Raw genomic sequence first — 12,107 nt, 5'->3', positions numbered from 1 at the left:
GACCAGAGGAGGGACTGGCGTGGGCCCCCTCATGTGGCTGGCATATGGCTTGGCTCGCCAGGTGCTAGGGAACATTTGGAGCTGGGCACATACTATTCTAGAGCTTTCTGGCTATATCAGTTATCTACTGCTGCGTAACAAACAACTACATATTTAGCAGCCTACAACACATTTGTCATCTCACGGCTCCGCGGTGTCCTCTGCACAGGCCCTCACAGGCTGCAGGTCGAGGTGTCGGCCAGGCTGACTCACCCTGCTTGCCTGGGGAAGGCCCACCTGCAGACTCATGATGGCTGCTGGCAGAATTCGTTCGTCTGAATGACTGAGGGCTCCGTGAGCATTCAAGTCTCTGTGTGGTCACGTGTTTTTGGGTCTCTTGCGTGTCTACCTGGAAGTGGAATTGTGGGGTTCCTCTGACAACTCTATCTTTGACCTTTTGAAGAAGTTCCAGGCCATGCCACACCATTGTACAGTCCTGCCAACAGTATAAGAGGGGTCACACCGCACCCTAACATGTTTTTGATTAGTTACTAGCACTTACTAATCACAAGAATGCAGCTTTTAGAAATGGATTCCCAGTTGTCTCTTGAAAAATCAGATCGGGCGAGACAGGGCTCAAGTCCCTCTAAACAACCCCCACTTGTGCTGAGTAGGGCTGCCCCTGCATTTTGGCCCACCCAGTGCCTGGTGTATGGTTTCCCCTATTGGCCTCTGCAGGGGCATGCGTCTTGATTTCTTGCCCCTCCTATCCCTTCTCCCGTTCCAATGCTGTTCCCCTTGAAGGCCTAGTCAAACTCAGCCTCGTCCAGGAAGCCTGCCTGGATTCTCGTGGCTCTTGTGGAGTTCTTTCATTCTCAAACTCCTCTAGTGCTCGTCATCTGCACCCCTTCTTGCCCAGTAGCATTCTCTGTTTCTATCTGCTGTTCTCTAATTAAAAGCTGGCACCTCCCGCCCCTGGTTGCTTTGTAGCAGCCAAGTTTTCTCCCAACTGCTTGGGTTCAAATCCCAATAGTCCCTGGAGCTGGCTGACTGGGTCATCCTGTGACTAATGGCAAGCACAGCAGCCCTGCACCCGGCAGATTTCCGAGATGATTAGGGCACAGTTGCAAGAGCAGCTGAAACCGGCCAGGGTGGGGTCTGTCCAGGGTTGCAGGGTCCCTGCCATGCTGAGGCCCCCCCAGGCCCCGGGTCCCGAGCAAGCCAGTGAGCAAATGAATGACGTGTGCTGGGCCGAGGGGCCGCCTCCTCCTGGCTCCAGCCTAAGCCGCCAGCACGCCTGTGGGATTTGCGGGGGCTGTGGTCTGGGCTGCGTCACCATATGGATCCCATAATTTAAAGCGTTCCCGGAAACAAACGGTAAATTTATCCGTCTCTCACACGCAGGGCCATTGGAGCCTTGCTCGCCCGAGGAATTCTGAGCCATCCATCTCTCCTAGACACTTTGGGTTTATAGCACTAATCCCGGGGCGGGAAACTGGATCAACATGAAGCTGCTTTTCTGCAGCCACGCTGGCCCTGGGGCTCACCGTCAGGAAGTGGGGTGGCCAGTCCCCGGGCCTGGCCCCCAGGTAGCTGCAGTGGGTTATGCAGGCCCCGGAGCCCATGTGGGGGGCTCGGCTCGCCTCCTCCTGCCCAGGATCTGAGGTGGGAGGGGAGAGCCCCGAGTCCGAAGCCCTGCTGACCTGGGCTCACCCCGTCTCGGTGTCCTCAGGCTTCGCCCACCCCTCTCTGAGCCTCAGTCTCCCCAGATGTGGAAAAGGGACGGGGTGATCAAGATAGAGTCGACAAGACAGAAAGTAGAAAAGTGGTCGCCAGGGGCTGAGGGAGGGAGATAGGGAGTTAGTATTTAATAGGGCCAGAGTGTCCATTTGCAGTAAAGAGAAAGTTCTGGAAATGGATGGTGGTGATGATCGCACAACATCATGAATGGACTTCATGCCACTGAACTGTGCGCTCACAAGTGGTCAAGAGGGCACATTTCATGTTATGTGTATTTCACCACAATTTAAGAAATACAAAGGAATGGGGACTCAGTGGGGACAGGATGGCCACCCTGCCCCAGTGAGCTGAAGAGAGGCTCAGGTTACCTTTACATCTAACGAGTGGGTGGTCATCGCCAGCCTCTGTGAGAGCTGAGTGGCTGAGGTGGGAATGGGGCCCCGAGACCCGCCTGGTGTTCCTGGGCTGGGTTTGCTGGGAGAGGAGGAGACCGCACTGGCTTTGCTGGGCACCAGCTCTCCACCACCCATCACCAGCTGAGCTGAGTCCCTGGCCACAAAGGCCAGGCTGTCACAGGGGAGGAAGGTGTCTAGAGCCCCAGTGGCACCTCTCAGCAGGTGTGGCCAAGACTCACCATGTCTATCTCCCTGTCATTCCAGGTCACCTCTGCATCTCTTGAGGCACCGACAGCCATCCGCCCACCCGCCCGGGAGCCTGAGCCCTGGCGGGGTGCTGCAGCGGAGAGCCTGCTCAGAGGCCCCAAGACCACCCAGGAGCTGGGGCCAGCCCGGGGCCAGCCGAGCAGCCAGGACGGGGCCGGACCAGACCTCACGGGCACAGGTAGATGCTGCGTTTGTGTCTCCAGGAGCTGGAGTGGATCGGGCCACCCCCGGCGGGAAGGGGGGCCCCAAAGCCAGTCTGGGCTCAGAGTTTTACCCTACGAGCGCCACTTTTGGGGTGACAGCCTGGAGGCGGAGTTTCCCTTACTTGAGTTTGGATTTTTTTTAATGTTCCTGTGGGATTAAACCAAGTAGTGGTTTCAATCAGAATCCCAGCTTCTGGACACCCACCCACCCTTGATTCTCAGACCGCCTTTGCTTGATGTACCATATTTATTTATCTCCATGTTCTATCGTATGCACTCACTTATTTTAAAAATGCATGTAATGGATACCCGTGAGCACCCGGGCAGTGGGTGGTCCATCAGCCCTGATGCTCCTGCGGCTCCTCTTCCTGGTGGTTTGGACTCTGGTCCCAGGTGGCCCCCCACTCGGCGCCGCAGGTGCGTCTATGCCATCGCTGCCGAAGCACGCTCTCTCCCCCAGCCGTGCGCTGCTCCTTCGTCACACTGCTCGCCGCCACCTGCGCCCTCTCTCGCCAGTGGCACAGGGGTCATTTCTGGGTTTTTCGGTTGTGAATGAGCTGAGTCCTGGCACACGTCTCTCCTGGGTGTTAACCTCGGCTGGGCCAGAGGGGAGAAGGGCGTTTGGCTTAAGGAAGAAAATGCCGCTGGTTTCCGGTGTGGGCGCTTCACTCCCGCCCCGCCAGCCACAGAGACCCCGTCTGCCCATCTCGGCACTGCGGGCCGTCCTCAGTGTCTCGGGGACAGGGGCGGGCTCCCTGCTCGGCCAGCGGGCCTGTGAGTGCGGGTCCCGAGGCACTGACCGTGGGGCCTGTGGACCCTGGGCCAGGTGCAGTGAGTGGGCCCTGGACTGTGGCACGTGGTGGACACCTGTGTTCTTGCCCAGGCGGGTCCCTGGGGTCATATTCCTGTCAGCGAGACCCCTCCGAGTGGGTTCCTCTGCGTGCCCTATCTTATCACTGCCCCCTGAGAGGACTGTGTCCCGAGCTCCCCCCACCAGCTTGCCTGTCTCTGTGGGGGCCCATGGTGTGGGCAGCTGGCTGAAAGCTCTGCTTGTTCGAGAGATGGGCCAGAGGTGGGAGGAGATGGGCTAGCCAGTGGGGAGAGGGGGGCATGGAGGCAGCTGGCCAATCCTGCGCTCCTGCCGGGACTTCCATCTGGGACACCCACCTCCAGGGCTGCCCCAGCACTCACCTCTTTCTTTCTGTGATGTGGACTATGCAAGGGAAGGGGCTGGGCCTCGGGCCAGGGACAGACCCCGCTGACCAGGAGCTCATGGGCAGATGGGGATGGGGTGGTCAGGCAGCAAAGGGGGTGCTGCAGGTGGTGGGCAGGGATACTTTTTGCCCCTCGGCTCCCCAACACACTCGGAACCTTGGACAAACATCTTCTCCCATTCCAGCCTCAGTTTCCTCATCTGAGAATGGGAATGAAGGCTAACTCGAGTGCCTGGCCCACAGGGCAGGTGTCAGAATTAAATTAACCAGGACATGAAGAGCATCCAGCACAGGTCCTAACACCCTGAGTGCCCAGAAGTGCCAGCTGGTATTAGCACTGTTATTTATAATTCCTAGTTACCAGCTGGCGCCCCCTCCAGGCAGCGTGGAGCACCCCCAAGGTGTTACCCTGACCTGCCTTCTCCATCCCAGGTGCCCCTCGGCTCTGGGAAATACCCTGCAAAACCATGACCCTTAGGGATTCTACCCACCCCACCCCGGGCTGGCACACACAAGGCCGAGCCCCCTGCCCTGCGGCAGGGCCGGGACTCAAGGCCCCCATCTGCCAGCTGCTCCCCATCAGGCCGCAGCCCTGCCCAGAGGGGGGTGGGGATGCAGCTTCACAGCCAGAGATGAGCCAGGAGCTCCATCCCGCTGTCAGGCCCCTCCCAGGGAGGCTGCTGCTGCTCAGAAACATGACAGTGACTAATGGTTTATTACACACCTGCCACCTCTCATCCGGTGGGCAGACACAGCCCCCGGGCCAGAGATGAGCCGCCAGCTGGACAGTGGGGCGGGTCCAGGGGTGAGCACATTCAGGCACGTGGACACACACAAACACGGACACACAGGGAGCCAGCAAATGCACCACACCCAAGAAAGCCCACACAAGCACACAGACACACATGCGCACACAGGCACCAGGACTCTCTTACACACACACACACACACACACACACACACACACACACACACACAGAACCCTGTTGACTTCTCTCTCCAGAGCTCTCAACCCCTCTCAGTCTTCCCCACTGTTCCTCCTCCACCCTGCACTGATGGCTTCCACCCCTGGGCTGGGCCTTTTCGGGAAGGGCAGGTCTGTGGGAAGGTCAGGGGATGCATCTATTGCCTTAGAGCGTAACTGCCCATTGCAGTCCATTTCTGACCCCCAGCCCCGCATAAATGTTTGATGCGTGGGGACAATGGTGTTTGCCATGGAAAAGAAGCTGTCACACCAGGAACCCTTGTTCTGGGCCTGGTGTCTGGGTCGAGTGCCCCCAGGGACACACACATTCCAACTTGCAAAGCAGAGGCTGTGTGATTCTCCAGCACAGCTTTCAGAGTGCCCACCTGGGGTGTGGTCATTTGCTGGCTGCAGGAGTGGCACTTCAGGGCTGCAGAGGAACTGGCAGGCAAGGCACGGACCTGGGGCTGACCACAGGTCTCCAGCTGGTGGGAGAAGGTTGCAACCAAAATCGTGCCTCCGGGCATCCTTCCCTTGAGGATGGCAAGCCCCCAGCTCAGCTCTTTCCAATATTCTTAAGCCTTTGGTCAAAGAAAGATCCATTTCTCATGTGTCACTTGCACGCAGTATAAAATCCAGCGAGAGGACACTCCTAATTCATCACCAGCTGATGGGAACAGGCATTCCTGAACAATTGTCTTTGTGCTGTCACAGCCTCCTTGGGAGAGAGGCAGCAGCATCTGGGGATAAGCAAGAACATGGCTTGCTGTGAGAGACCAGGTTCAGTTTTCCAAGTCTCAGCACTGCTGATTCCCAGCCACGGAACTTTTGCAAGGTTCTGAAAATTCCCAAAGCTTAGCTGCTCCAGGCAGGCGTGGTACAAGCAAAACCTTCCTTGTAGCATAGCGTGGCGACCAGGGACGCGGCCTTGCGAGGTCTTGCAGGTTGCACACAGCACATGTCCAGGGGCTGCCATTCTTGTTCTGGTCTCTGTAAATGTGCTCCCTGGGGCAGTCAGGGCTGCAGGCTGCGTGGCTGAGTGGTGGCCCCGTAGTTGTGCCACATGAGCCCTGGATGTCTTTTCTGAGTGACGGAATGCCTTCTGAAGTGATTCATAATATCTTTATTAACTGAGATAGTGGGAGCCGCCAACAGCCCATTGGGGCTGGGGCTGGGTCACAGAAAACCAGGCCGAGATTGAGTCTCCAGTGACAGCCACGTTCCTGGGGCCTAGAAGTTGAATGTCTATAGGAGTGACTTCTGCCCTGGGCCTGCTTTGTTTTCCTCCTCCTTTCCTCTCTGGCCACGTGTTTAAATGCGTGCTTTTTGGTGTACTTAGTGTGTGGACATCTTCAAGCGCGCAAAGCCAGACTCATACACCTTGAGTTCGAATTCTGCCTCTGCTCCCTCCAAGCTTTTGTTATTAAGCATACAGCCTCTGTGTGCCTCGGTTCCCCCGGGTTGTGAGGGTCCAGGAGCTGATCCATGTGCAGTGCTCAGCACAGGTCCTGGTGTGTGGGAACAGCCGAGGGCACGAGCTGGTGACCACCGGAAGTCCTGGCCTCACAAAGGCTTTTGTCTCTTTGTTGGGCAAACAGGCTCCCAGCTGGCCAGGGTCGGGCTCCTTGGCCAGGCAGGCGGGGCCTCCACTTGGGTACTTGGCTGGGGCCCCGAGAAGTCTTTGGCAGGCCTCGCTTGGAGCGGGTACTGGTGCTGAGTGCTTGGGTGAAGGCGTTGGAGGATTTCTGTCCCCGCTGCCAGGCAGCAGCTGCTTGGAGGGCACAGGCGCCGGGTGCGGCTGCGGCTTCTCCAACCCTGCGGGTGAGCCCCCCTCTTCCCAGCTTTAATGGGGAGGCGCCTCATGCAGCACGAGTGCCTCCCTTCTCCCTTTATCCCCCTCTCTCCCCTTGTGCGTCTCCAGCTGAGCTGGGATCCGAAGTCAGTGTTCTCTCCAACTGGCACTGTGTTTATCTTCTTGGGAACTTCTTGTGACACTGGGGAGCTCAGAGCTTGCAAGTCAGGGCAGGAGGTTTAGGAACCTAAGCAGCCCGAGAGGCTCTTGTAAGTCCATCTCTCCCCAGAAGCCTCTTTGGATGTTTGGCGGGGACTTACAGCTCCAGGCCCCCTCCCGTGCTGGGCCGTCAAGACCCTCCCTATGTTCTCTGTTTATTGCTGCCCCTGCTTACACAGGTCTGGTTGCTTTCAGCTGGTCCCCCGGGCTAGTGTGTGACTTTGTGTGTCTGTCTTACTGATTCAGATTTCCATAAAATAGAAAAGAATTGAACTTGGGCAACTTAATAAACCGATAAACTGAGTACTGATTTAAATGCGGTTCCTGATGGCATAAAGATAAAAGCAGCTCTTTATCCCCGGCAAAATTGCTGTTAAAAGGGTCTGTTTGCCCTGCAGTCTATAATTTCTTTCCCACTAAGTTTGTGGTCAGGATTTCAGGTGGAAAAGAAGAGGTCAGCGGAGCTGCAGACAGGACTGTTCCGGGGCTCAGGGCAGGCTGCCAGCGGCCTGTGCTCGGGCACGGACTACCCTCCGAGGGCGCTAGGCTTGCGGCCCAGCTGTCTACCACCCTGCCGTGGGCTGTACCTGCCACTGACCTGCTTTCCGCTTGGAAAGGGGTTGCAGCTGATGAGCTGGCCCTCGGGGGCCTGGCCTATCCCAGTTAGGCACCATATGAGTTTAACTGGCTTGCAGAGCACCGTTTGTGATACTCTCACTATGCTCACACCAACTTTCGCCCATGACCTCCTAACTGAAAGCCGAAACCATTTGAAAATTGGGCATCTCTTCCAGCGCCTTTTGCCAGTATCTTCACTGTGACTCCGATCTAGTGTCGTTGTGACTGCCCGCTCACACGTCTGTTTTCACCTCACCCTGTGGTTCACGTGTGCCTCTGTCCACAGATGCCCGCTGTGCACCTACAGCGTGCCAAAGACTGTGTTAGACGCTGGGCGGGGCACATCGGTGCACAAGCCAGGCACCGAAATCCTGCCCCCGAGAACTTTCATTTAAAAGAAAGGCAAATAACGAATAAGCAAGTTAGTGTGGGGTGCCAGGCGGTGACAAGTGCCATGAGGAAAAGTCGGGTAGGAGACGTGGATACGTGATGGCCATGACTTTAGACAGGGTGGGCACAGAAGGCCTTGCTGAGGAGGCATCAATGGGCGAGGTTTTCCAGGCCGAGGGACAAGCAAGTGCAAGGGCCTGAGGCAGCCCGTGCTCAGCACACTTGCCATCTCCATGGAGGGAAGGACTGTATCTACTGTCCTCTTCATCTCTCCGTTGCCTTGCACAGTGCACATAATAGCTGCTCAGGAGATGCTTGTTGAGTGAATGCATGTTTTTCAGGCAGCCGTTACGGGGGGGACAGGATGGCCGGGGAAGGTAAAGAGGAAATACGATTCTTACATGCAGAAAGGGCATGTGTCTTCCTGAACTTCCTGGGCCATGAAAGCTGATGTCCCAAGCAGGTCCTCACTCCATTTCAGAACCTTTCTGTCCTCTCCAGGGCCCTGCTCTGAAGTACAAAATTCTAGCGACTACAGGCTGCCTGCTTTCCCCCAGGGTTTCCTTGTGACTGTATTAGGGTCAAGGACACTTTAAGGTCTCCTGTGAATGGCTGGTCCTTCCCCTCGCCCTGGGGAGGGTCTGTGAGATCCCTGGATCGCACACAGAGAAGAGCATATACAGAGCAACTGCTGTATGCCAGCTGCTGTGAGTCTGGGAACCATTTTTTCTTAGTTGTATTAGTTTCCCGTGGCTGCAGCAAACCACCATGAGGTTGGTGGCTTAAAGCAACACAAGTGTATTACCTTATGGTCTGGAGGCCAGAGGTCTCACAGGGGTCTCCCTGGGCTGAACTTAAGGTGCGGGCAGGGCTGGTTCCTCCTGGAGGCCCCAGGGGGAGAATCTGCTTCCTTCCTTGAGCATCTTCCAGAGGCACCTGCGCTCCTTGGCTCACAGCCCCGCATCCCTCCAGCCTCTTACTTCTGTCACCATGCTCTGTGCACCCCTGCCTGCCTCCTGCCTAAAAGGACCCTTGGGATTGCACTGGACCCACCCAGATAGCCCAGAATAACTTCCCGTCTCAATGTGCATAACTTAGTCACAGCTGCGAAGTCCCTTTTGCCATATAAAATGACGCACTCACAGGTTACGGGCATTAGGACATGGAAGCCTTGGGAGGCCACTATTTGACCAGCCACACGAGTCCTCCTGCCGGGCTGAGCTGGCCGTGCAGCCTGTGGGTGCAGGGCCCATGCTCGAGACACAAGAACGGGCAGGTTGGTGAAAACTGTGCCAGGAAGTGGGCGTTTACTGAGTGCCAGCGCTGAAGCAGGCACAACTGCAGGCTCTCTGCCAGGACTGACCCTCAAGCCTCCTGGCCATGCAGCCGGAAAAGACCTGCTTTAACCCGGGTCAGCCCCCGCAGGTGTACTCTGGGCCACCTGACACCCGTGCATGTGGGGATAACAGATCTGTCCTTGCAGGGTGTGGCTGCAAGGATGGCCTCAGTTACTAACCAACATGTCTAGAACAGGGATGGGGGTCCCCATGCCACCCTGGCTGGGGTTGTCCAGGAGGAAGTGGATTCTCACCCACCCCAGGAGGTCCCAGGTGCACTTTTGCATTTGCCCAGCAGGTGGTGCAACAAAACACTGAGAACAGGGCCAAAGCCACTGGGGTAGGGACAGCCTCTACCCCAGCACCCTTGCCTGCTGCTGCCCACACTGGCTATGGGGGAGGGGGTCCACCCCAGAGACCCAGATAAGGCTCTCCCCTAGCCTTCTACCACCACACCCCAGGAAGCGGCCTGTGGTCCCACCTTCGGGCACACTGGGCACCCAGCCAGCACCATTAGGCCACTGAGCTGTGTTGCCCACCCCCAGGGAATGCCCCACCCATTTGCCCCCAAGTATGCCCAGATGGGCCATCATGAGGGGCAGAATGGCGGAGAAAGTGCAGTGCAGCTGGGAGGGCTCTGTCGGGGGGAGGCAGCACCAGCCCTGGGTCTCTGGATGCTTGGAGGCAGGGAGCAGGTCTCTCAGGGAGGAGACCCAAGAGCTGAGACCCCAGTGACAGTAGGCTTCTTCCCTCCCCCACTCCCCTTCCTTCCCCTCTCCCAATCTCTCACGGGAGCTCCTCTGTAGGGCACCGGACCCCACACACAGGTCTGGGGCAGGCGTTCCCTGGAATCTCCCTCAGCCCGTGACCCCTCCCGCTTCTGCCTGCTCATCAGCCCCCTTCCTTCCGACAGGGCCCGATCCCTCCCCAGTCCCAGCATTCCCCCTGCCTCCTCTTTGCTGTTCCAGCCACGCCTCCCGCAGGGCACCGGCACCCCCTCGCCCAGGGCATGAAGCTGGCACCCTCTCCTACCTCCTAAGCTGAGTGGTCCTTGGCCTTTTCTCTCTGGCATTTGCCCTTGGCATCGATGACTTCCGGGAGTGCCTGCATGGGTGGCTCCTACTGCTTGGGGTGCATTACAGCATCTATGGGACCGACTGTTGAATGATTATATGGATAACAAGGGTGCCATTTGGGGGGCTCATGTGAGACCCCCCCCTTGGGTTCTGGGGTCCTCTCTGCTCCCCAGGGCGTGTGCAGTGAACACCTCGGGCCACTAGGTCCTGCTAGGAGAAGCACGGGCCCGGGTTTGCAGGGAAAGCAGGAAGTGGCCGTGCAGCTCCCAGCTCCCGCCACCCTCCAGAGCCCTGGGGCTCCTGTCTGCAGCTCAGGAGTGTGTGCCAGCGGGTGGAGGCTGGAGGGGGGCTGGAGGAGGGCCTGCTGTCCGCCCGCGTGGTTGTGCTGCGGCTTGCTCTCCCTTGCATGCTTTCTCTCTCTCTCTCAACTGGCTTCTCAGGAGTTTGCTCTTGAACCTGAACTGCAGACTTAAGAGAGAGTCTGTCTCGGCTCCTCCAGCTGCTGCGCCGCCCTCCTCATCCCTCCCCAGGCCGAAGGGAGCTGCTCCAAGGCAGCCAGGCCAGACCAGGGGGCCAGGGGCCGGGACAGTCGGTTCTGATGGACCAGAAGAGCCCCAAGTGGAAAATGCTCCTTCCCGGTGAGTTCCCCGGGACGGCCCCACGTTGTCCAGGAGTGGAGGGGGTTGTGGGTTCTGGGACAGGCCCAGACTCCAGCAGCAGAGATGGGGGACTAGAATGCTGAGCTGTGACTTGGTGAGGGGTGCGTGTCCTGGCTGCAGGGGCGTGCACCACAGTGTGTGTGTGTGTGTGTGTGTGTGGAACATGAGCATGGTCCAGGGGATAGGCATCATGTCCCCAAGAGCCCCCATCTGAGTCCAGGGGCACCTGGAGGGGGCATAGCAAAGTCTTGAGTCATGGCAGCAAGCACCACAGCCCTTGGGGACCCTCCCCAGTCACATTCCTCGTGCCCCTGCCATCAGCAGCCTCCTCATCCCACTGAGCCATTACAGAACACAGGCTGGTGCAGGGCTGGCACTGGGCACCTGCCATCATCCCCGTCACCAGGGGCACAGGGCAGAGGTGGCTCTGTGGGAGCCAGGTAACCTATAGAGGTCACTGGATCCACACTCCTTCCCTACAGAAGGAGAGGGGCACTGAGGCACAGAGGAGGGAGCTCTCCTACCAAGGGCTACCCAGACGCCAGGGACAGAGCCGGGTCCAGAACCTGGATGACCCATCTGCCAATCTGCCTCCTGCTTCCAAAAGTGGAAGGCAAAGTGGAGTGCGCCTCCTCAGAGAGGAGCCCGGTAGATCCAGGAGCTCAGGAGCAGGTGGAGAAGGCCAAGGACACGTCGGGTGGGTCTCAACCTCCGAGGAGACCCTCGGGGGCACGGGCGTGCATGGCACAGGTGACACCAAAGCCTCAGCGCTTCTCGTTCTTACACCGGGTAGAGTGCGAGGGCTTCCCTACCTCCCCCTTCCTGCCCTCACGGCCAGCTTCTCGGTCAACACAGGTAATGTGCAGGGGCCCAGGCTGGCAGGTGGGAGGCGTAGACTTGGGCCCTGATCCTCCACTCCTTGGCTTGAATGTAACCTAATGAGAAGGGGCACGCTGACGACAGACACACACCGCCTTGCCCATCGTCACAAGCAGGCCAGCTATGAAGTGGTGAGCTTCCTGTCCCCAGTGGTAGTCAGGTAGGATCCCCCAGACCTTTGGAGAGGTTGTGCAGGGGCAGAGGTCAGATGGGGAAGTCTTCCTTTTGAGGCTCAGACCCAGGTCTCTCCTCTGTGCAGCGCATCTGTGGAGTAAGAAGGGCTACGGCAGTCGGCGTTTAGCAAGCACCTGCTGTATATACCAAGGCCCTGCCTCGCCTGGCAGGCGCGGGGTCCCTGAGTCCTCACAACACCCC

The 12,107-nt window shown here is 58.2% G+C and overlaps 1 protein-coding gene across 4 annotated transcripts in view; it reads left to right on the top strand.

Annotated features, from left to right (window-relative positions):
* Nucleotides 1-12,107, top strand: part of GSE1 (Gse1 coiled-coil protein) — a 412,948-nt gene that overhangs the window by 149,164 nt on the left and 251,677 nt on the right. For all 4 annotated transcript variants that reach the window (XM_045818791.1, XM_045818789.1, XM_045818790.1 and 1 more), the window contains exon 2: nt 2,379-2,559. In XM_045818791.1, the coding sequence (XP_045674747.1) occupies nt 2,379-2,559 (181 nt within the window). The remainder of the gene's footprint in view (nt 1-2,378; nt 2,560-12,107) is intronic.

Source organism: Phyllostomus hastatus, unplaced genomic scaffold, assembly GCF_019186645.2.
Source record: "Phyllostomus hastatus isolate PE091 unplaced genomic scaffold, TTU_PhHast_1.1 phas_scaffold_345, whole genome shotgun sequence".
NCBI classification, from domain to species: Eukaryota; Metazoa; Chordata; class Mammalia; order Chiroptera; family Phyllostomidae; genus Phyllostomus; species Phyllostomus hastatus.
Note: the sequence above shows the minus strand (reverse complement) of the source record. Positions and strands in the feature narration are given on the sequence as shown.